The sequence below is a fragment of the Puntigrus tetrazona genome, chromosome 14 (assembly GCF_018831695.1).
Source record: "Puntigrus tetrazona isolate hp1 chromosome 14, ASM1883169v1, whole genome shotgun sequence".
In the NCBI taxonomy this organism is placed as follows: domain Eukaryota; kingdom Metazoa; phylum Chordata; class Actinopteri; order Cypriniformes; family Cyprinidae; genus Puntigrus; species Puntigrus tetrazona.
Window position 1 is genome coordinate 7,928,135 of NC_056712.1, and position 25,313 is coordinate 7,953,447.

General features: G+C 41.3%; 6 protein-coding genes and 2 pseudogenes across 7 annotated transcripts in view; all 8 read right to left on the reverse strand.

Moving 5' to 3' along the window:
* The window catches only part of LOC122357224 (protocadherin gamma-C5-like), a 131,579-nt gene that overhangs the window by 43,669 nt on the left and 62,597 nt on the right, over positions 1-25,313 (reverse strand). The gene's annotated exons all lie outside the window — the stretch shown is intronic.
* LOC122357234 (protocadherin gamma-A11-like) lies at positions 139-2,754 on the reverse strand. Its single transcript, XM_043256530.1, is given in 2 exon segments — positions 139-384; positions 387-2,754. Coding segments are annotated over 2 exon segments (2,292 nt in total). The 5' UTR covers positions 2,581-2,754; the 3' UTR covers positions 139-286.
* Positions 3,647-6,509, reverse strand: LOC122357242 (protocadherin gamma-A11-like). Its single transcript, XM_043256538.1, is given in 4 exon segments — positions 3,647-3,892; positions 3,895-3,959; positions 3,961-4,010; positions 4,013-6,509. Coding segments are annotated over 4 exon segments (2,241 nt in total). The 5' UTR covers positions 6,041-6,509; the 3' UTR covers positions 3,647-3,794.
* LOC122357238 (protocadherin gamma-A11-like) lies at positions 6,963-9,545 on the reverse strand. Its single transcript, XM_043256535.1, is given in 2 exon segments — positions 6,963-7,205; positions 7,208-9,545. Coding segments are annotated over 2 exon segments (2,250 nt in total). The 5' UTR covers positions 9,360-9,545; the 3' UTR covers positions 6,963-7,107.
* Positions 9,407-13,042, reverse strand: LOC122358135 (annotated as a pseudogene).
* LOC122357239 (protocadherin gamma-A11-like) lies at positions 14,079-17,262 on the reverse strand. Its single transcript, XM_043256536.1, is given in 4 exon segments — positions 14,079-14,324; positions 14,327-14,494; positions 14,497-15,843; positions 15,846-17,262. Coding segments are annotated over 4 exon segments (2,244 nt in total). The 5' UTR covers positions 16,477-17,262; the 3' UTR covers positions 14,079-14,226.
* LOC122357240 lies at positions 17,616-20,327 on the reverse strand (annotated as a pseudogene).
* LOC122357237 (protocadherin gamma-A11-like) lies at positions 22,448-25,142 on the reverse strand. The gene is given in 3 exon segments (XM_043256534.1): positions 22,448-22,693; positions 22,696-23,694; positions 23,697-25,142. Coding segments are annotated over 3 exon segments (2,247 nt in total). The 5' UTR covers positions 24,847-25,142; the 3' UTR covers positions 22,448-22,595.

Genomic DNA, 25,313 nt, shown 5'->3' on the forward strand with positions numbered 1-25,313 from the left:
TATTTCTTCCATTGCAAATCTAAAAATGTAAACGATACGCACAGTGTGCAAACATGAAACCCATTAAGCCACGAAGAGAAGAAAAACAAGTAAACGAAGAGCGGAACGTCATCATAATAATCATTTACTCCTGCTCACCTGATCAAAAGAATCTTCATTATTTAGCTTTGCTCTTTGCGCATGCGTGAGTGTCTGTGTCCCGCTGCTGTCCAGACTAATGATGCTCTCACTGCAAGGTCTGCCGTATTTCAGATCACTCTTTCTGGAGTCAGTGGTTCTGCAAACCTCATAATTGTACACGTGCTGTAAAGTTCCCGTGCCCCCTACGTCTGCGTAAAGAGGCGGATAATACGGAATAACCGGAAGATTGGCTCCAGATTTGTAAAACATCCGCTCGCGTCTCCATCTGTAGCATTTGACCGACAGTATGGCGATGATGGACACGATAAAGAGAAAGGAAACCACGGCCAAAGCCAAGACCAGGTAGAAAGTCAGGTTGTCGTTGTAGTCCTTGTCGTGCGTAAAGTCAGTGAACTCGGAGAGCACTTCAGGGAAGCTGTCCGCCACCGCCACGTTAACATTGACTGTAGCTGATCGAGAGGGCTGCCCGTTGTCCTCCACTACAACAGTGAGTCTTTGTTTCACAGCATCTTTATCTGTCACTTGACGAACAGTTCTTATTTCTCCATTCTGTAAGCCCACTTCAAACAGCGCCCTGTCTGTGTGTTTCTGCAGTTTATACGAGAGCCAGGCGTTCTGTCCAGAGTCCACATCAACAGCCACCACTTTAGTCACCAGATAACCCACATCTGCGGAACGAGGCACTATTTCAGCCACCACAGAAGCGCCTGACTGGACCGGATACAGAACCTGAGGCGCGTTGTCGTTCTGGTCCTGAATGATTATTTTCACGCTCACGTTGCTGCTGAGAGGAGGAGAGCCTCCGTCCTGCGCTTTTACGCGGATCTTAAATTCTTTTGTTTGTTCATAATCAAACGATCGAACAGCGAGAATCTCTCCGCTCTCTGCATTCACTGAAATAAAGGTCGAGGCAGAGACTCCATTCACGAGATTATCTTCCAGAAAATAGGAAATACGCGCGTTATTGCCAGAGTCTTTGTCGTGCGCCTTAACAGATAAAACAGAGACTCCGGGGGAATTATTTTCCATCACATACGCGGTGTATGACTGACTCTGAAACACAGGGGCGTTGTCATTAACATCAGAGATCTTCAGAGTCAGTGTTTTATTAATAGAGAAAGAAGGTGAGCCTTCATCAATAGCTGTTACTGTGATGTTATATTCAGAATTTTTTTCACGATCTAAAAGCTGATCGGTAACCAGACTGTAGAAATTTGAGGATGATTGTTTGATTTGAAATGGTAAACTAGGATTAATTAAACATCGCACTTGTCCGTTTTTCCCTGAATCTAAATCTTTGACATTCAGCATCGCTATCACAGTCTCAGGAGCTGAATTTTCTGGCAAAGGGTTTGAGAAAGATATGACATTAATTACAGGGGCATTGTCATTAACATCTGTAATCTCTACCATTACTTTAGCAGTATCTGTTAAACCACCATTGTCTGTCGCCACCACATTTAATTCATATTTCTTTGATTTTTCAAAGTCGAGAGGGCCAATAACTGTAACATCGCCATTTTTTGGATCAATATTAAATGTATCTAAGATACTGTCACTGCTTTCCGAGAATGAATAGGAAACTTGTTTATTTGTTCCTTGGTCTGCATCAGTTGCACTAACCTTTAAGACTAATGATCCCATTGACGCATTTTCAGCTACAAGCGCTGTATATACAGACTGACTGAAAACGGGCGCGTTATCATTTGCATCCAAAACTAAAACGTTTATTTTCACCGTACCAGTTTTTTGGGGAGATCCACCGTCAAACGCGGTTAACATCAGGTTATACTCCTCCTGTTTTTCTCTGTCTAATGGAGTCTGTAAAACCATTTCCACGTATTTAGTACCATCAGTGTGAGACAACGTTTTGAGCACAAAATGATCGTTTGGATTCAATTTATATGTCTGAAGTGAATTTAGACCTACATCAGGATCATTAGCGCTATCGATAGAATATCTAGCTCCAGATAAAGCTGATTCGCTTATTTGAAAAGTAATCTCCTTTTTCTTGAAAACAGGAGCATGATCATTGATATCTAATATCTCTACATCAATTCTATGCAGCTCCATGGGGTTTTCTAGAATGATCTGAAAATGTAAGGAGCAGGGAGACACTTGGGCGCACAGCTCCTCTCTATCTATCCTCTCTTTCACTATCAGAGTCCCTTTATCCACATTCAGACCGATGTACTCACGACTGTCCTCCGTAAAGATCCGCGCTCGACCAGATTTCAGCCTCTTTACATCCAACCCGAGATCCTGAACGATATTTCCCACCAGCGAGCCCTTTGTCATCTCCTCTGGAATAGAATAACGGACCTGCCCGCGCGCAACGGTCATGACAAAGACGCACAGCACGAGAGACCGCATTAGCCACGATGAAGTGCGCGGAGAACAAGCGCCTCTTTGGGCGTAAAAACAACAAAGAAACCACATAATCCAAAGTCACGATTCCACTACAGAAGAAAAATCCAAAGAACAAATGATTCAGAAGATTGGAAAATATCAAAGTTCATGCGAAAACACAAAGCATCGTGTGTCTCGGTGCTTTAGTGTAAGAAGAGACCGTCTGCATGAAAGAGATTCTGCAGAATGTGATGTCAGGAAGTATAGGAGGATCTAAAAACTAATGTCTGTTACACAGAAACACTGACCAACAGCGGCACTTAGAGCATCAGACAGATATTACACTAAAAACTTTGCAAAAAAATATATATATGTCTGTGTGTATGTGTGTTTTTCATAAAGGGATATTATATATATATATATATATATGTGTGTGTGTGTGTGTGTGTATCACTTCATGAAACAGAATGCAGTGGGACTCATTCTTGCACACACACAACTGTTGTAAAACATAAAATCCAACTAGAAATGACCGTACCCAACATATACAAACAGAAGTCAAAAACACTGTGCACCTGTGTATTCTGCTTTGTTGTTAGAGATAGTTTCTTGTAAAAGTACCCCAAGCGCAATTTGCACACATGTTTTTATTAAAATGAAGAAATTGTTTGGTTACAATTTTTAACAAAGCTATTTGCAGTACATAAGACTTGGCAATTATTTAAAGTTGATTTAATTGTTGTTACAAATCTGAACCAGACCTAAAAATGGCAGATTTGTATTAGTAATTCTGTCTAAATTTAAAAGCAGTTTGCAACTCTGAATGATTTCAGGTGTGACAAAAATCACTTGATAAGAAAAATTGTACCTGACAACCACAGGGTGTCATTTATATTTTTCTTTCTTTCTTTCTATAAATTGTTTGTTAAACAATTTCTTACAATGAGTACCAATACAAACAAGAGAAGTCAAACTCAGAAAAGTAACCATCAATTTTTTTTATATAGGAAAAAATATGTAAAGATATTTAAAAATGTATATTTAAAGATTGCATATTATTGCAGAAATGTCACATCACCTCAACATTTTAAGCAAAAATAAACAAAAATTCTGAGGAACACTTAATAATTAAAAAAAACTTTAATATTATTCTCACCTTATCCTCACCATTATCAAAGTTCAGTGTCTCTCTCTGAGCATGCGTGAGTGTCTGTGTCCCGCTGCTGTCCAGACTAATGATGCTCTCACTGCAAGGTCTGCCGTATTTCAGATCACTCTTTCTGGAGTCAGTGGTTCTGCAAACCTCATAATTGTACACGTGCTGTAAAGTTCCCGTGCCCCCTACGTCTGCGTAAAGAGGAGGATAATACGGGATAACCGGAAGATTGGCTCCAGATTTGTAAAACATCCGCTCGCGTCTCCATCTGTAGCATTTGACCGACAGTATGGCGATGATGGACACGATAAAGAAAAGAAACCACGGCCAGAGCCAAGACCAGGTAGAAAGTCAGGTTGTCGTTGTAGTCCTTGTCGCGTGCGTAAAGTCAGTGAACTCGGAGAGCACTTCAGGGAAGCTGTCCGCCACCGCCACGTTAACATTGACTGTAGCTGATCGAGAGGGCTGCCCGTTGTCCTCCACTACAACAGTGAGTCTTTGTTTCACAGCATCTTTATCTGTCACTTGACGAACAGTTCTTATTTCTCCATTCTGTAAGCCCACTTCAAACAGCGCCCTGTCTGTGTGTTTCTGCAGTTTATACGAGAGCCAGGCGTTCTGTCCAGAGTCCACATCAACAGCCACCACTTTAGTCACCAGATAACCCACATCTGCGGAACGAGGCACTATTTCAGCCACCACAGAAGCGCCTGACTGGACCGGATACAGAACCTGAGGCGCGTTGTCGTTCTGGTCCTGAATGATTATTTTCACGCTCACGTTGCTGCTGAGAGGAGGAGAGCCTCCGTCCTGCGCTTTTACGCGGAAGCGGAAATCTTTGATCTGCTCGTAATCGAAAGATCGCACTGCGTGTATGACTCCACTATCAGCACTAACGGACACTAACGAGGAGACGGGCACACCGTTAACCGACGAGTCCTCCAGTATGTAAGACACACGGGCATTCTGGTTAAAGTCTGCGTCTCTGGCTCTGACTGTAAATATGGAAAGACCCGGTGTGTTGTTTTCTTGAACGGAGGCTTCATATGAGCTCTTGTCAAAGACAGGCGCGTTATCATTCACATCTGATATCTGTAAGGAGAGAGTGACGCTGCTGGAGAGAGAGGGCACGCCCTCATCCGCGCACGTCACACTGATGTTATACTCAGACTCGCGCTCTCGGTCTAAATCACTGTCTGTCACAATACTATAAAATCCATTAGAAGTCGATTTGATTGTAAAAGGAATGTTTTCATTTACATTGCAATGAACCTGTCCGTTACTGTCAGAATCCGGATCATTAACACTGATAATGGCAGTCACAGTACTCTGTGGACAGTCTTCAGGTATTGCATTAGATTTTGACATAACTGTGATGACGGGCGCGTTATCATTTACATCAATCACGTCGACCATTATTTTGCTAGAATCAGACAGTCCACCTTTATCGACTGCTTCTATATCAATTTGGTAATGTTTGAATGTTTCAAAGTCAATCTTTCCGACTAAAGTGACCAATCCATTTTCATCAATATGAAAAATATCAGATACACTGTCACTGTTTGCAATTAAATAGCTGACATCTCCATTAGTCCCTTTATCTGAATCAGAAGCACTAACACCGATGAGTGACGTGCCACTCTGGGAGTTTTCTGTAATTATCGCTCTATATATAGGCTTAGTAAAAACCGGAGCATTATCGTTTGCATCAAGCACTGTGACATGAATCTGAACCGTTCCAGATTTCGGTGGTTCTCCACCATCCATGGCGGTTAATATCAGAGACATGTTTTCTTGTTTTTCTCGGTCTAAAGGCTTTTGTAGAATCATTTCAACCTTTTTACTTCCATCACTCTGTCCATGAAGTTTTAAATTAAAATGATCAGTAGGTTGCAGAAAATAGCTTTGCAGGTCGTTTGCGCCGATGTCTGCATCTAACGCTTTCTCCAGCATGAATTTTGATCCTACAACTGCTGATTCGCTAATTTCAAATCGTCTCTCGTCTCTTTTAAAAATAGGAGAATTGTCATTTATGTCTGTGATTTCAACAGTTACCCTAAACAGTTCCATAGGATTATCGAGAATGATCTGTAAATGTAGCGCGCAAGGCGTTGTCTGTCCGCATAGCGCCTCTCGGTCTATTCTCTCTTTGATAAGGAGGACTCCTCTTTCTTTATTCAGCTCGATGTATTCCGCGCTGTCTCCCGTATAAATACGCGCTTTACCCGATTTCAGTCTCTTTAAATCTAAACCCAAATCCTGCGCTATGTTCCCGACTAAAGAGCCTTTGGACATTTCCTCAGGAATGGAGTAACTGACCTGCCCGAGAGCCGAACTGAGAGAGAGAAACCAAATAAACAGCAGTACTTGCCGCGCCATTGTTCTGTCCGACATTTTGCTTAAGCGCAAATACACGAAGTCACGTTGTGTCCAGTTCAGAATCTCAATGTGTCCGGGTTCCAAATAGAATAGTCCGGTGCTAGAGGAGAATTTCTAAGACAACGTCTATACACTGATTCATAGGAGACTATTTATTCCAGTGTCGTTGTCCTCTGTGTTATGCCCCGAATGTGCATTATGCAGACGCCTTAGCCTCCTCCTCCTTAAATGCAGTTGGAGAGGGCGGTATTACTGGAATTATGCGCTCTCAGCCTCATCCCACTAACAAACAGCGGCACTCTGAGACCATTCTGAGTTACTACAAAAATGCATCTAAACCACACAAAAATTCACATACCAAAAGAAATTTACTCGGCGAGATAAACTTATCAAAAACACAAAACTGAAAACAGAACTCCTATTTGTGTAATACTAATGGAAAAGAAACGATAATATATGCAACTGTAATGAAATCTGTTCAACAATCACAAAGTGTTGGTTTGAGAATGATTAAAAAGTCCTATAATTAATCAAAGGTGAAGAATTTTCTGTTGCCAGGAAAAAAAAAATATGATAATTCAACTACTAAAATGGTCACATTACAGGACGTCAGCATATAATTAATAAGTCGTATATGGTATGCCAGAGCACATGTTTGAGGAGAGGAAAGATTCAGCACCGTGGACAGCGAAACGACCGCAGCATATTCATTTCAGAACGCTGACTGCTTATTCACCACTCGCTGAAATATGTTTAATACTACTACTACTAAAATTAATACAAATATTAATAATAATAAACAAAATAAAACAGTTATTGGTAACAATTTTCGAAAAAGCAAAAATCTCTTCAAACGTAATTTCTCTAAAGGAAAACAAGGGAAATAATAATAAAAAAATTAATAAAACATCAACTATACCAAAACAGTAAACCTCACCTTATCAGAATCATCAAAGTTCAGTGTCTCTCTCTGAGCATGCGTGAGTGTCTGTGTCCCGCTGCTGTCCAGACTAATGATGCTCTCACTGCAAGGTCTGCCGTATTTCAGATCACTCTTTCTGGAGTCAGTGGTTCTGCAAACCTCATAATTGTACACGTGCTGTAAAGTTCCCGTGCCCCCTACGTCTGCGTAAAGAGGCGGATAATACGGAATAACCGGAAGATTGGCTCCAGATTTGTAAAACATCCGCTCGCGTCTCCATCTGTAGCATTTGACCGACAGTATGGCGATGATGGACACGATAAAGAGAAACGAAACCACGGCCAAAGCCAAGACCAGGTAGAAAGTCAGGTTGTCGTTGTAGTCCTTGTCGTGCGTAAAGTCAGTGAACTCGGAGAGCACTTCAGGGAAGCTGTCCGCCACCGCCACGTTAACATTGACTGTAGCTGATCGAGAGGGCTGCCCGTTGTCCTCCACTACAACAGTGAGTCTTTGTTTCACAGCATCTTTATCTGTCACTTGACGAACAGTTCTTATTTCTCCATTCTGTAAGCCCACTTCAAACAGCGCCCTGTCTGTGTGTTTCTGCAGTTTATACGAGAGCCAGGCGTTCTGTCCAGAGTCCACATCAACAGCCACCACTTTAGTCACCAGATAACCCACATCTGCGGAACGAGGCACTATTTCAGCCACCACAGAAGCGCCTGACTGGACCGGATACAGAACCTGAGGCGCGTTGTCGTTCTGGTCCTGAATGATTATTTTCACGCTCACGTTGCTGCTGAGAGGAGGAGAGCCTCCGTCCTGCGCTTTTACGCGGAAGCGGAAATCTTTGATCTGCTCGTAATCGAAAGATCGCACTGCGTGTATGACTCCACTATCAGCACTAACGGACACTAACGAGGAGACGGGCACACCGTTAACCGACGAGTCCTCCAGTATGTAAGACACACGGGCATTCTGGTTAAAGTCTGCGTCTCTGGCTCTGACTGTAAATATGGAAAGACCCGGTGTGTTGTTTTCTTGAACGGAGGCTTCATATGAGCTCTTGTCAAAGACAGGCGCGTTATCATTCACATCTGATATCTGTAAGGAGAGAGTGACGCTGCTGGAGAGAGAGGGCACGCCCTCATCCGCGCACGTCACACTGATGTTATACTCAGACTCGCGCTCTCGGTCTAAATCACCATCCGTCACTAAACTGAAGAAATTGGCGTTTGTTGATTTCAAGGTGAAAGGGATGTTCTCATTAATTGAACACTGAACTTTCCCATTTTCTCCTGAATCAAGATCCTGAACATTTATCATTGTAACCACTGTTTCAGACGCGGAATTTTCAGCTATCACGTTTGTTTTGGACATAATATTGATCACTGGTTTATTATCATTGATATCAATTACATCAACTATGATTTTACAGGAATCTGTCAGACCACCATGATCACTCGCTTGAACGCGAAACTCATAATTGCGAGCTTTTTCAAAGTCTATTACTCCGACCACTGTAACTTGACCATTGTTTTTATCTATTTCAAATAACTGTTGAGCATGGTCTTGCATGTTTCCAATAGAATACTCTATTTTACTATTTATACCCTCATCTGCATCAGTTGCGCTCACTGTTGACACTATCGTGTGTTTTGGCGCATTCTCCGTGACAGTCGCTTTATAAACTGATTGCAAGAAAACAGGAGCATTGTCGTTTGCGTCTAAAACCGTGATATGAATCTCTATACTGCCAGACAACTGAGGATCTCCTCCATCAATAGCTGTGAGCACTAATATCATATCATGCTGTTTTTCACGATCTAAAGGCTTTTGTAGAACCAACTCAACATTTTTCTCGTCTGCTTGTTGGTTTTTAAATTTAAGATTAAAATGATCTGTGGGTTTTAGTGTATAGCTTTGAAGGCTGTTGATTCCCACATCGAGATCTACAGCCGGCTCTAACATAAATTTAGATCCTAAAACTGCTGATTCGCTGATTCTAAAAATAATTCTACTCTTTTTAAAACTGGGCGTGTTGTCATTAATATCATTTATTTCAACTGTGATACTAAAAAATTCCATAGGGTTTTCTAGAATGATCTGAAAATGTAGCGCGCAAGGCGTTGTCTGTCCGCATAGCGCCTCTCGGTCTATTCTCTCTTTGATAAGGAGGACTCCTCTTTCTTTATTCAGCTCGATGTATTCCGCGCTGTCTCCCGTATAAATACGCGCTTTACCCGATTTCAGTCTCTTTAAATCTAAACCCAAATCCTGCGCTATGTTCCCGACTAAAGAGCCTTTGGACATTTCCTCAGGAATGGAGTAACTGACCTGCCCGAGAGCCGAACTGAGAGAGAGAAACCAAATAAACAGCAGTACTTGCCGCGCCATTGTTCTGTCCGACATTTTGCAGAAGACCACGAAATAAAGATTCAAGCAGAACACAAAAAAATCTATCCAAGAAACTGGAGGAAATCGTGTATATCCAAACAGGAAAAACAAAAAAAGGTCAGAAATATAAAGAAAAGTATAGTAAATATAGTATCTTCGTCAGCAATGTTCTAATATCCTCCTCAGACTGTGCTCTCAGCTTCTGTCTCTCTCTAATAATATGGAGATGATGGGGGTTGAACTGCAGCAGATCTGCTCTTTAAACTCACATATTGACCAACAGCGGCACTATGAGTCCAGACTCATGAACTACTGAAAATTAAAAAAAAAACTCCATGGACTTTCATCTTTGTGTTAGACATGTCTAAGAAAAGCAATTTAACGAACAAAGTACTCAAGTAATAGGGGAAAAAAAATGAAATGCACATTATACTACAAACATATAAGAGATAAAATGAGTGTATGAGTTTGTATAAATAAGATTTAATTCAAAAACTGAAACAAATGCATTTCTCGTTCCCTAAGTATTTTGATCAGGTCCTTTCACTGTGTCCATACAGCAGAGAGACCGAAAGAAAATCCAAACGATAATTGAACACATACCAAGTATCTAAAAACTAATGAAAAGCTATATATTTTAACTGAAAAAAGGAGGACAGGACAGGACAGGCAGCGAAAAATCTTAATAAACACGGTTTATAAAGTAATACATATCAAAATTTACTTCAACCTAATGCGTAACTCTTTCTAATTATTTTTTCTTGGCTGTACAAAATGTAACACGAATAAAGACAGGACATAGTTATTTGAATAACAGAAATGCAGAAAAAAAACAACTTTAAAAACCAAACAATAAGATCGTCAAAATACACCACTATTTAAACATTAACAGTATCGGTGATACTGTCAAAAGCTAAAGCAAAAGTATTATTTATGAGGAGCATTTTTTAAATATCAAACATAAATAACTTTAAATATATTTCTCACCTTATCAGAATCATCAAAGTTCAGTGTCTCTCTCTGAGCATGCGTGAGTGTCTGTGTCCCGCTGCTGTCCAGACTAATGATGCTCTCACTGCAAGGTCTGCCGTATTTCAGATCACTCTTTCTGGAGTCAGTGGTTCTGCAAACCTCATAATTGTACACATGCTGTAAAGTTCCCGTGCCCCCTACGTCTGCGTAAAGAGGAGGATAATACGGGATAACCGGAAGATTGGCTCCAGATTTGTAAAACATCCGCTCGCGTCTCCATCTGTAGCATTTGACCGACAGTATGGCGATGATGGACACGATAAAGAGAAAGGAAACCACGGCCAAAGCCAAGACCAGGTAGAAAGTCAGGTTGTCGTTGTAGTCCTTGTCGTGCGTAAAGTCAGTGAACTCGGAGAGCACTTCAGGGAAGCTGTCCGCCACCGCCACGTTAACATTGACTGTAGCTGATCGAGAGGGCTGCCCGTTGTCCTCCACTACAACAGTGAGTCTTTGTTTCACAGCATCTTTATCTGTCACTTGACGAACAGTTCTTATTTCTCCATTCTGTAAGCCCACTTCAAACAGCGCCCTGTCTGTGTGTGTTCTGCAGTTTATACGAGAGCCAGGCGTTCTGTCCAGAGTCCACATCAACAGCCACCACTTTAGTCACCAGATAACCCACATCTGCGGAACGAGGCACTATTTCAGCCACCACAGAAGCGCCTGACTGGACCGGATACAGAACCTGAGGCGCGTTGTCGTTCTGGTCCTGAATGATTATTTTCACGCTCACGTTGCTGCTGAGAGAGAGGAGAGCCTCCGTCCTGCGCTTTTACGCGGAAGCGGAAATCTTTGATCTGCTCGTAATCGAAAGATCGCACTGCGTGTATGACTCCACTATCAGCACTAACGGACACTAACGAGGAGACGGGCACACCGTTAACCGACGAGTCCTCCAGTATGTAAGACACACGGGCATTCTGGTTAAAGTCTGCGTCTCTGGCTCTGACTGTAAATATGGAAAGACCCGGTGTGTTGTTTTCTTGAACGGAGGCTTCATATGAGCTCTTGTCAAAGACAGGCGCGTTATCATTCACATCTGATATCTGTAAGGAGAGAGTGACGCTGCTGGAGAGAGAGGGCACGCCCTCATCCGCGCACGTCACACTGATGTTATACTCAGACTCGCGCTCTCGGTCTAAATCACCATCCGTCACTAAACTGAAGAAATTGGCGTTTGTTGACTTCAGTTTAAAAGGGATATTATCATTAATGAAGCACTGACTATTTTCCATTTTCTCCCAGAATCTGGAGTCTTGAGCATTTATCATTGTTACAACAGTTCCAGAATTTGAATCTTCTGATAACAGTCGTTGAATTTTGACATTATATTAATTGCTGGTTTGTTGTCATTTATATCAATAACATCAACATCGATTTTACAAGAATCAGTCAGACCCCGTCATCGCTGGCCTGAACGTCAATTTGATAATGTTTAGCTTTTTCGTAATCTATGTTCCCGGTTACTCTCACCTCACCATTCGTGTCTATTTAATTTCAAACAATTCTAGAACATGGTCGAGAACATTTGTAAATAGTGTATGTAATTTTGCCATTCTGATCCCTGGTCCAAATCAGAGCGCTCACCGTCGTCACAGCGGAGCCTTTCAAAGCATTCTCGGTGATACTCGCTTTTATATGTTTTATGAGTAAAAACTGGCGCGTTGTCGTTGGCATCTAAAACAGTAATATAATCTGTATTGTTCCAGACAACTGTGGATCACCGCCATCTATCGCTGTCAGAACTAAAGATAAATGCTCTTGTTTTCTCGATCTAGAGGTTTTTGAAGGACCATTTCTAACTAGCTTACTACCGTCTGCCTGACTCTGTAATTTTAGAGAAAAATTATCAGTAGGCTTTAAAGATATAACTCTGAAGGCCGTTTATTCCGACGTCTAAATCCATCGCTCTCTCTAAAACAAAAACTGCTCCTGTCGCAGCTGACTCACTGATTCTGAATCTCATTTCATTCCTTTTAAATGAAGGTGAATGGTCATTAACATCTACAACTTCGACTGTAACTGAATAAAATTCCATTGGGTTTTCTAGAATGATCTGTAAATGTAGCGCGCAAGGCGTTGTCTGTCCGCATAGCGCCTCTCGGTCTATTCTCTCTTTGATAAGGAGGACTCCTCTTTCTTTATTCAGCTCGATGTATTCCGCGCTGTCTCCCGTATAAATACGCGCTTTACCCGATTTCAGTCTCTTTAAATCTAAACCCAAATCCTGCGCTATGTTCCCGACTAAAGAGCCTTTGGACATTTCCTCAGGAATGGAGTAACTGACCTGCCCGAGAGCCGAACTGAGAGAGAGAAACCAAATAAACAGCAGTACTTGCCGCGCCATTGTTCTGTCCGACATTTTGCAGAAAATCACAAATGGACAATTAAGCCAAGCAGCAAATAAATGGATTCTGGAAACTCGGCGATACGGTGTATATATATATATATCCAAAATGACGAAACGAAAAATGCGTAATTCCCCAAAATTATAATAAAAACAACATCTCTGTGATCTGCCCTTCTTTCTCCTCCTCAGACTGTGCTCTCAGCTTCTGTCTCTCTCTAATAATATGGAGATGATGGGGGTTGAACTGCAGCAGATCTGCTCTTTAAACTCACATATTGACCAACAGCGGCACTATGAGTCCAGACTCATGAACTACAGAACGAAGCCAGTCAATGTAGTTATTTTTCCCTACAATGAGGTACTTAGAATTATTTAGCATCATAAAAAATAATTTAAAATGCAATATTTTATGTAAAGACAAAAAAAAAAGCCACACACACAAAACACTGTTAAATGAACACAATAGTAACAATTAATTAATATACTATATATTTATAACAAAAAAAAATTACACTTTGCATTCGCATAAAAGTACAGGCTTTAAATACATAATGAACATAAGATAAATGACCGATTACTGTTCGTTTTACTGCCAAACAGACACCGGAGAAGCTTAAGTTCTAAATGTGCTCCAAGGAAGAATCAGAAGAAGAAGACGACGAAAGAGTACAGACCAGAAGAAAGGAAGACTACATTTCAGCACCACGGACAGTTACGATGAATGAAGTCACACTTTAACTGCTGTCTTTACAACCAGAAGTGAAAAACAAAATCACAAACCTCATGTTGCCATTATTACAAAAGAGTCACTTTTGATGAACGGAAATGGTCTTAAAGAGACACTTAGGGCATTCAAGGTTTAATTTATTACTAAATAAAATGATGTTTTAAAATATCTTAAATATATATATTTCACATCTCTCATGTGAAAATAATAATTCAACTACAAAAAAAAGCCAGAAATCCAGAATAATTAAAATATATTTGTAAAAATATTTAAGAAGGTGATCGAAGAGAATTGTTTTTAGTTACGTCTAAAAAATGAGGCCAAAGTACACCTGATGTCACTAACACCAAAACAATAATAAAATAAGAAATAGATCTTAAAAAAACAACAACACAAACTAAAATTTCAATAAGTCCAGTAACATCAACGCATGAAAATGAATACCACAATACTTCAGTATAGTATTAACTCTTTTCTCGAATAAGCCATATCACAATGAAAACAACAGCCTATATAAGAGGGGAAACGTGTTTGTAATAGCATGTAAAACTGCCTAATTTGGAAAACAATCTAAAGCAATCTTATTGGATGTTTTCGCAGTCAGAAAACAAACAAAAGACCTCACCTGATCATCAAAGTCTTCGTGGATCAATTTTGCTCTTTGCGCATGCGTGAGTGTCTGTGTCCCGCTGCTGTCCAGACTAATGATGCTCTCACTGCAAGGTCTGCCGTATTTCAGATCACTCTTTCTGGAGTCAGTGGTTCTGCAAACCTCATAATTGTACACGTGCTGTAAAGTTCCCGTGCCCCCTACGTCTGCGTAAAGAGGCGGATAATACGGAATAACCGGAAGATTGGCTCCAGATTTGTAAAACATCCGCTCGCGTCTCCATCTGTAGCATTTGACCGACAGTATGGCGATGATGGACACGATAAAGAGAAACGAAACCACGGCCAAAGCCAAGACCAGGTAGAAAGTCAGGTTGTCGTTGTAGTCCTTGTCGTGCGTAAAGTCAGTGAACTCGGAGAGCACTTCAGGAAGCTGTCCGCCACCGCCACGTTAACATTGACTGTAGCTGATCGAGAGGGCTGCCCGTTGTCCTCCACTACAACAGTGAGTCTTTGTTTCACAGCATCTTTATCTGTCACTTGACGAACAGTTCTTATTTCTCCATTCTGTAAGCCCACTTCAAACAGCGCCCTGTCTGTGTGTTTCTGCAGTTTATACGAGAGCCAGGCGTTCTGTCCAGAGTCCACATCAACAGCCACCACTTTAGTCACCAGATAACCCACATCTGCGGAACGAGGCACTATTTCAGCCACCACAGAAGCGCCTGACTGGACCGGATACAGAACCTGAGGCGCGTTGTCGTTCTGGTCCTGAATGATTATTTTCACGCTCACGTTGCTGCTGAGAGGAGGAGAGCCTCCGTCCTGCGCTTTTACGCGGAAGCGGAAATCTTTGATCTGCTCGTAATCGAAAGATCGCACTGCGTGTATGACTCCACTATCAGCACTAACGGACACTAACGAGGAGACGGGCACACCGTTAACCGACGAGTCCTCCAGTATGTAAGACACACGGGCATTCTGGTTAAAGTCTGCGTCTCTGGCTCTGACTGTAAATATGGAAAGACCCGGTGTGTTGTTTTCTTGAACGGAGGCTTCATATGAGCTCTTGTCAAAGACAGGCGCGTTATCATTCACATCTGATATCTGTAAGGAGAGAGTGACGCTGCTGGAGAGAGAGGGCACGCCCTCATCCGCGCACGTCACACTGATGTTATACTCAGACTCGCGCTCTCGGTCTAAATCACCATCCGTCACTAAACTGAAGAAATTGGCGTTTGTTGATTTCAAGGTGAAAGGGATGTTCTCATTAATTGAACACTGAACTTTCCCATTTTCTCCCGAATCGAGATCCTGAACATTTATCATTGTAACCACTGTTTCAGACGCGGAGTTCTCTGCTATAGCATTTGTTTTGGACATAATATTGATCACTGGCTTATTATCATTAATATCAATTACATCAACTATGATCTTACACGAATCAGTAAAGCCTCCATGATCACTCGCTTGAACGCGAATCTCAAAGTGCCGAGCTTGTTCATAATCAATTAGACCGATCAATATTACCTTGCCATCGGTCTCGTTAATTTCAAATATATCTCGTACTTGATCTAGTGTGTTTGTTATTGAATATGTTATATCACCGTTTACTCCTTGATCCAAATCCGACGCAGTAACTGTCGTCACAATTGTTCCTTTTGGTGAATTTTCTGTTACAGCAGTTTTATAAACGGACTGTGTGAAAACAGGAGCGTTATCGTTCACATCTAAAACAATAATATGTATCTTAATATTACCAGATATCTGAGGATCCCCCCATCAATAGCTGTTAATGTTAAAGACATGTGCTCTTGCTTCTCACGATCTAGAGGCTTTTGTAAAATCATTTCGACATTTTGTCCTCCCACTGGCTGGTTCTTGAATTTCAAGGCAAAATTATCTGTCGGTTTTAATGTGTAGGTCTGCAAACTATTCATTCCAGCGTCAAGGTCTCTAGCCGGTTCTATTGTAAATTTGGTACCAATTGATGCGGATTCGCTAATTCTGAATATGATTTCATTTTTTTCAAAAAATGGTGCGTTGTCATTTATATCAAGCACTTCAACATTAACACTGTAGAATTCCATTGGGTTTTCTAGAATGATCTGTAAATGTAGCGCGCAAGGCGTTGTCTGTCCGCATAGCGCCTCTCGGTCTATTCTCTCTTTGATAAGGAGGACTCCTCTTTCTTTATTCAGCTCGATGTATTCCGCGCTGTCTCCCGTATAAATACGCGCTTTACCCGATTTCAGTCTCTTTAAATCTAAACCCAAATCCTGCGCTATGTTCCCGACTAAAGAGCCTTTGGACATTTCCTCAGGAATGGAGTAACTGACCTGCCCGAGAGCCGAACTGAGAGAGAGAAACCAAATAAACAGCAGTACTTGCCGCGCCATTGTTCTGTCCGACATTTTGCAGAAAATCACAAATGGACAATTAAGCCAAAAAGCAAATAAATGGATTCTGGAAACTCGGCGATACGGTGTATATATATCCAAAATGACGAAACGAAAAATGCGTAATTCCCCAAAATTATAATAAAAACAGCATCTCTGTGATCTGCCTTCTCTCTCCTCCTCAGACTGTGCTCTCAGCTTCTGTCTCTCTCTAATAATATGGAGATGATGGGGGTTGAACTGCAGCAGATCTGCTCTTTAAACTCACATATTGACCAACAGCGGCACTATGAGTCCAGACTCATGAACTACAGGAAATTAAAAATGAATGAACATTAATTTCTGTGTTAGACATGTCTAAAAAAAAGTAATTTACTAAACTAAGAAAATGAAGTACAGATATATTATACACTATATAATACTACAAACAGCTAAGAGAGAAAAAAAGACTATGGGTTTGTGTAAATAAGATTTAAGTAAAAAAAAGATAACATTTTGTTCCCTCAGCATAGATCCTCCTGGATCAGGTCCTGTCCACGTGTCCATTCATCAGAGACGTGCAGAAAAATATCAACTATAATTGAACACATACCAAGTATCTAAAAACCAATTAAAAGTTATATAGTTTAACTATGATAAGGAGGACAGGACAGAGAAAATGCAGAAATAAATTCTCAAAGAACACGGTCAGCTGTAAAGTGATGCTTCAGAATACATGAGGAAAATGAGCGCCTCGCCACATTTCAGGACCATGGTCAGGGAAACTGAAGTTGATCACTTCATGACAAAGCACAACAGTCGTGCAGAAAAATAAAGTTTGGTGATAGTGTGCGATATTACGTTTGAGCTCAAATTAAACTAAAAATAAATAAAACCTTATTCATAAATTATATATATATACACATTTACTTAATGCATAAAAGTTTCTTTATAGTTGTTTCTTGGCTGTACAAAATATGATACGAATAAAATGAGAAAATAATTATTATTTAACTAATAGAAATGCAGAAAATACAGAAAACACTAAAAAAACTAACATCAAAATATACCGCCGTTTAACGATCAACTGTCAAAAGCTAAAGAAAAGTTATTCAATAGGAGGGACAATGTTTTAAAATGTCAAAATTAACCGTAAAAACATTTCTCACCTTATCAGAATCAAAGTTCAGTGTCTCTCTCTGAGCATGCGTGAGTGTCTGTGTCCCGCTGCTGTCCAGACTAATGATGCTCTCACTGCAAGGTCTGCCGTATTTCAGATCACTCTTTCTGGAGTCAGTGGTTCTGCAAACCTCATAATTGTACACGTGCTGTAAAGTTCCCGTGCCCCCTACGTCTGCGTAAAGAGGAGGATAATACGGAATAACCGGAAGATTGGCTCCAGATTTGTAAAACATCCGCTCGCGTCTCCATCTGTAGCATTTGACCGACAGTATGGCGATGATGGACACGATAAAGAGAAACGAAACCACGGCCAAAGCCAAGACCAGGTAGAAAGTCAGGTTGTCGTTGTAGTCCTTGTCGTGCGTAAAGTCAGTGAACTCGAGAGCACTTCAGGGAAGCTGTCCGCCACCGCCACGTTAACATTGACTGTAGCTGATCGAGAGGGCTGCCCGTTGTCCTCCACTACAACAGTGAGTCTTTGTTTCACAGCATCTTTATCTGTCACTTGACGAACAGTTCTTATTTCTCCATTCTGTAAGCCCACTTCAAACAGCGCCCTGTCTGTGTGTTTCTGCAGTTTATACGAGAGCCAGGCGTTCTGTCCAGAGTCCACATCAACAGCCACCACTTTAGTCACCAGATAACCCACATCTGCGGAACGAGGCACTATATTTCAGCCACCACAGAAGCGCCTGACTGGACCGGATACAGAACCTGAGGCGCGTTGTCGTTCTGGTCCTGAATGATTATTTTCACGCTCACGTTGCTGCTGAGAGGAGGAGAGCCTCCGTCCTGCGCTTTTACGCGGAAGCGGAAATCTTTGATCTGCTCGTAATCGAAAGATCGCACTGCGTGTATGACTCCACTATCAGCACTAACGGACACTAACGAGGAGACGGGCACACCGTTAACCGACGAGTCCTCCAGTATGTAAGACACACGGGCATTCTGGTTAAAGTCTGCGTCTCTGGCTCTGACTGTAAATATGGAAAGACCCGGTGTGTTGTTTTCTTGAACGGAGGCTTCATATGAGCTCTTGTCAAAGACAGGCGCGTTATCATTCACATCTGATATCTGTAAGGAGAGAGTGACGCTGCTGGAGAGAGAGGGCACGCCCTCATCCGCGCACGTCACACTGATGTTATACTCAGACTCGCGCTCTCGGTCTAAATCACCATCCGTCACTAAACTGAAGAAATTGGCGTTTGTTGACTTCAAGGTGAAAGGGATGTTCTCATTAATTGAACAAACTATTTTACCGTTTTCTCCCGCATCTGGGTCTTGAGCATTTATCATTGTTACAACAGTTCCAGAATTTGAGTTTTCTGATACAGTCGTTAATTTAGACATGATGCTGATCTGTGGTTTATTGTCATTTATATCAATGACATCCACATCGATTTTACAAGAATCAGTCAGACCCCCGTCATCGCTGGCCTGCACGTGAACTTGATAGTGGCGAGCTTTCTCGTAATCTATGTTCCCTGTTACTCTCACCTCACCATTCGTTTCGTTAATTTCAAACAATTCTAGAACATGGTCGAGGGTGTTTGTAATAGTGTATGTAATTTTGCCGTAAGATCCCTCATCCAAATCAGAAGCGCTCACCGTCGTCACAGCTGAGCCTTTCAAAGCATTCTCGGTGATACTCGCTTTATATGTTTTATGAGTAAAAACGGGCGCGTTGTCGTTGGCATCTAAAACAGTAATAAGTATCTGCGCAGTGCCAGACAACTGTGGATCACCTCCATCTATCGCTGTCAGAACCAAAGATAAATGCTCTTGTTTTTCACGATCAAGAGGTTTCTGAAGGACCATTTCTACTAGCTTACTACCGTCTGCCTGACTCTGTAATTTTAGAGAAAAATTATCAGTAGGCTTTAATATATATGTCTGAAGGCCGTTTATTCCGACGTCTAAATCCATCGCTCTCTCTAAAACAAAAACTGCCCCAGTCGCAGCTGACTCACTGATTCTAAATCTCATCTCGGCTCGTTTAAAATATGGCGAATGGTCATTTATATCCGTAACTTCGACTGTAATAGAGTAAAACTCTATTGGGTTTTCTAGAATGATCTGAAAATGTAGCGCGCAAGGCGTTGTCTGTCCGCATAGCGCCTCTCGGTCTATTCTCTCTTTGATAAGGAGGACTCCTCTTTCTTTACTCAGCTCGATGTATTCCGCGCTGTCTCCCGTATAAATACGCGCTTTACCCGATTTCAGTCTCTTTAAATCTAAACCCAAATCCTGCGCTATGTTCCCGACTAAAGAGCCTTTGGACATTTCCTCAGGAATGGAGTAACTGACCTGCCCGAGAGCCGAACTGAGAGAGAGAAACCAAATAAACAGCAGTACTTGCCGCGCCATTGTTCTGTCCGACATTTTGCAGAAGACCACTGAATGAAGATTCAGAAAGACAACAAACAAATCAATCCAACAAGCGGAAAGAAATGAGGAATAAATCCAAAAGGACGAGAATTACCAAAAAAAGAGTCTAAAAGTAAAAGAAAATGATACTAAATATTGTGTCTCCGTGATTTGTCTTCTCTCTTCTCCTCAGACTGTGCTCTCAGCTTCTGTCTCTCTCTAATAATATGGAGATGATGGGGGTTGAACTGCAGCAGATCTGCTCTTTAAACTCACATATTGACCAACAGCGGCACTATGAGTCCAGACTCATGAACTACAGAAAATACCAAATAAACGCATTTTCTACACTACGAGACGTTTTAGAATGATTCTGCATTGCTAAACAATAAAATAAAGCCATTGCGACTGTCGATCAAAATACGATTATCTAAAAAATAGTCATGATTGCATGATTTAATTTACACAAGTTCTAAAAATATAAATGAATGAATAAAAATAAATTCAAACGAAAAAGACTAGAATTAATACAAATTTAGGTGTGCATTTAACTGAGTAATAGAGAGAAATGTGAAATATCAATATAAACGAACACGATACTTTAAAATTCTATGCTGAAAGACTGAAAGGAAGCAGACGTTCAAAAACATGCTTTAATGAACGAAGGTAAGAAAAAAGAAGGCAGAAAAACGTAATACTGAAACTTTCAGCACCATGGCCAGTTACCACAGATTCGAATTTGAAAGATCCTTAAAACAGTCTTAAAAAAGCAATGTAGATTTTAAAACGATAAACAGATATATGGCAGATAAAAACACAAAGCGATTACCCTTCCAAAGACTGGGTACTGTCTCAAAGTAGCAACACAAGATTCTTTGTGTTATTAGAAAATGCCAAAATATTTAAAACATAACTACTGTAAGGATCGCCCTTTTCCTGAAGAACGGAATCCAGAGGCCCTGGTCGAAGGTTAATGTGCGTTCGGTCTTTTCCTTGCATCTCTTTGAAAATCACTGATATTTATTACTCTTTTACATTTCCAATTGTAGTACTGACCTTATACATAATTTTATCTGACTCCAACCTTTCGTGATTTTAGTTATATTTATTTAAATGTAACTGCTGATCCCTCTAATTGTGCTTACATTTGGATCATTAATTAACTATAATACTTCCTAGTTTCGACTTATCGTTCGTTAGGAGTCTGGGTCGCTTAGAGACCTTGTTTGGCCAGAATTGACTCACGACACATCTGGGCTAGTCCAGGTCTTAGTCAGAGACTACCCCGTAGATCGTTTACCTTAATGCAGCCATTTCCTCAATAGACTCAAAAAGAGTCATTTTTTATGCGTTCCCTAAGTTATAGCATGCTAAGACAGTCTGGTGGCCAGAAGTCAAGATCTCAAGAACGTGCCCCCGGCTCCGTCCATCGATCGTTGATCTGACTCACCCTAGCACGCCAACAATGCGGAAAAACTCAGAAATCACTAACCTACTAGAAAAGTTATTTCAGACAAAATTTAAGTTAACCAAGCTTGACGTTTATTTTGCCAGGCAAGAATAGGTTCCAAACTGGTATAATTCATAAACACTTTCACAACTGATCAGCAGTACAAAAATAATGCAAAACAAAATAAAACAAACTTAAAAGGTCATTATACCTGGTCTTTAGAAAGTACATAGTATGGTTTATGGGGACACTCACACACTACAGGCCGATCTGGCTGCAGAATCACGCCTTGTTGTGTTTTGTCACTTTCCTTATATACTCAGACCAGACAAAGAGATCCCAAATTCAGTTGTGAAAACCTTTTGGTGTTTAGGTTCCTGCGCTCCAGGGTCACACCTGGCTGGAACACGTTCAGAGACCCTAAAGGAGGACACACCTCCTTCTCCACCGAACACAGTTCTACCAAGTTCTTAATCTTCTCCATAATATAAGGGATTAATGTGAAATTGATACCAATTTACCAAAGAGACCAAACATGAAATGACGCATAATGCCTTATTCCTAATCAACTTTAAGCCAAGTCTTTTGGGCTGAAGGAGGGGAAGCAGGAAGAGCAGAGGTGAAGAGGGTGTCAAACACAACAGGGAGGGATGGTGTTGTTTACTCTCTTTTTGAAGTCCTTTTGTTCCTTTGGATATCCCTTCTCAGATTAGTCTTATTGCATTACGGGTTTTTGATTCAGCTCCTTACACTATTCTCTCTAAAACATAAAACAAACAAAAAAAAAAGATTCGTAATATCAACAACTAGAAAATGAACAGAAATACTTCAAACTACATCAACGATGCCATCATGAAAATAAATTATGTAAGTAGCAACTATCATGTTTTCTTAGTCACGTGTACAAACTGTTTTGGTTTAGTTTTGTGTTTCTATTCTCCTGCCTAGTTCATTGCCATGGTTTTTGATAAATTAGCCTCAAACCTGTTGCCGCTACACAAATCTTACCTGATCATCAAAGTTTTCGTGGATCGCTTGTCCTCTTTGAGCATGCGTAAGTGTCTGAGTCCCGCTGCTGTCCAGACTAATGATGCTCTCACTGCAAGGTCTGCCGTATTTCAGATCACTCTTTCTGGAGTCAGTGGTTCTGCAAACCTCATAATTGTACACGTGCTGTAAAGTTCCCGTGCCCCCTACGTCTGCGTAAAGAGGCGGATAATACGGAATAACCGGAAGATTCGCTCCAGATTTGTAAAACATCCGCTCGCGTCTCCATCTGTAGCATTTGACCGACAGTATGGCGATGATGGACACGATAAAGAGAAACGAAACCACGGCCAAAGCCAAGACCAGGTAGAAAGTCAGGTTGTCGTTGTAGTCCTTGTCGTGCGTAAAGTCAGTGAACTCGGAGAGCACTTCAGGGAAGCTGTCCGCCACCGCCACGTTAACATTGACTGTAGCTGATCGAGAGGGCTGCCCGTTGTCCTCCACTACAACAGTGAGTCTTTGTTTCACAGCATCTTTATCTGTCACTTGACGAACAGTTCTTATTTCTCCATTCTGTAAGCCCACTTCAAACAGCGCCCTGTCTGTGTGTTTCTGCAGTTTATACGAGAGCCAGGCGTTCTGTCCAGAGTCCACATCAACAGCCACCACTTTAGTCACCAGATAACCCACATCTGCGGAACGAGGCACTATTTCAGCCACCACAGAAGCGCCTGACTGGACCGGATACAGAACCTGAGGCGCGTTGTCGTTCTGGTCCTGAATGATTATTTTCACGCTCACGTTGCTGCTGAGAGGAGGAGAGCCTCCGTCCTGCGCTTTTACGCGGAAGCGGAAATCTTTGATCTGCTCGTAATCGAAAGATCGCACTGCGTGTATGACTCCACTATCAGCACTAACGGACACTAACGAGGAGACGGGCACACCGTTAACCGACGAGTCCTCCAGTATGTAAGACACACGGGCATTCTGGTTAAAGTCTGCGTCTCTGGCTCTGACTGTAAATATGGAAAGACCCGGTGTGTTGTTTTCTTGAACGGAGGCTTCATATGAGCTCTTGTCAAAGACAGGCGCGTTATCATTCACATCTGATATCTGTAAGGAGAGAGTGACGCTGCTGGAGAGAGAGGGCACGCCCTCATCCGCGCACGTCACACTGATGTTATACTCAGACTCGCGCTCTCGGTCTAAATCACCATCCGTCACTAAACTGAAGAAATTGGCGTTTGTTGATTTCAAGGTGAAAGGATGTTCTCATTAACTGAACACTGAACTTTCCCATTTTCTCCCGAATCAAGATCCTGAACATTTATCATTGTAACCACTGTTTCAGACGCGGAATTTTCAGCTATCACGTTTGTTTTGGACATAATATTGATCACTGGTTTATTATCATTGATATCAATTACATCAATTATGATTTTACAGGAATCTGTCAGACCACCATGATCACTCGCCTGTACGCTTATCTCATAATTCCGAGCTTTTTCAAAGTCTATTATTCCGACCACTGTAACTTGGCCATTATCTTGATGTATGCCGAATAACTGTCTGGCATCATCCTGCCTGTTTGCAATAGAATACTCTATTTTACTATTTACACCCTCATCTGCATCAGTTGCGCTCACTGTTGACACTATGGTGTGTTTTGGCGCATTCTCCGTGACAGTCGCTTTATAAACTGATTGCAAGAAAACAGGAGCATTGTCGTTTGCGTCTAAAACCGTGATGTGAATCTCTATACTGCCAGACAACTGAGGATCTCCTCCATCAATAGCTGTGAGCACTAATCTCATATCATGCTGTTTTTCACGATCTAAAGGCTTTTGAAGAACCATTTCGACATTTTTCCCATCTCCTGGTTGATTTTTAAATTTAAGATTAAAATGATCTGAGGGTTTTAGTGTATAGCTTTGTAGGCTGTTGATTCCCACATCGAGATCTACAGCCGGCTCTAACATGAATTTAGATCCTAAAATAATCGATTCGCTGATTCTAAAAATAATTCTACTCTGCTCAAAACTGGGCGTGTTGTCATTAATATCAATTATTTCAATTGTAACGCTAAAAAATTCCATAGGGTTTTCTAGAATGATCTGAAAATGTAGCGCGCAAGGCGTTGTCTGTCCGCATAGCGCCTCTCGGTCTATTCTCTCTTTGATAAGGAGGACTCCTCTTTCTTTATTCAGCTCGATGTATTCCGCGCTGTCTCCCGTATAAATACGCGCTTTACCCGATTTCAGTCTCTTTAAATCTAAACCCAAATCCTGCGCTATGTTCCCGACTAAAGAGCCTTTGGACATTTCCTCAGGAATGGAGTAACTGACCTGCCCGAGAGCCGAACTGAGAGAGAGAAACCAAATAAACAGCAGTACTTGCCGCGCCATTGTTCTGTCCGACATTTTGCAGAAAATCACAAATGGACAATTAAGCCAAAAAGCAAATAAATGGATTCTGGAAACTCGGTGATACGGTATATATATATATATCCAAAATGACGAAACGAAAAATGCGTAATTCCCCAAAATTATAATAAAAACAGCATCTCTGTGATCTGCCTTCTCTCTCCTCCTCAGACTGTGCTCTCAGCTTCTGTCTCTCTCTAATAATATGGAGATGATGGGGGTTGAACTGCAGCAGATCTGCTCTTTAAACTCACATATTGACCAACAGCGGCACTATGAGTCCAGACTCATGAACTACAGAAACGACTTAATAAAAACACTTTTTTTTTTTTTTACACTACGAGACATTTTAGAATTACTCCACATTGGAAAAATAAAATACATCCACTGCGATTTTCAGTCAACACGCTATAATCTAAAAACGAGTTATGGTTGGATGATTTCCTTTAAACAAATCATAAAAG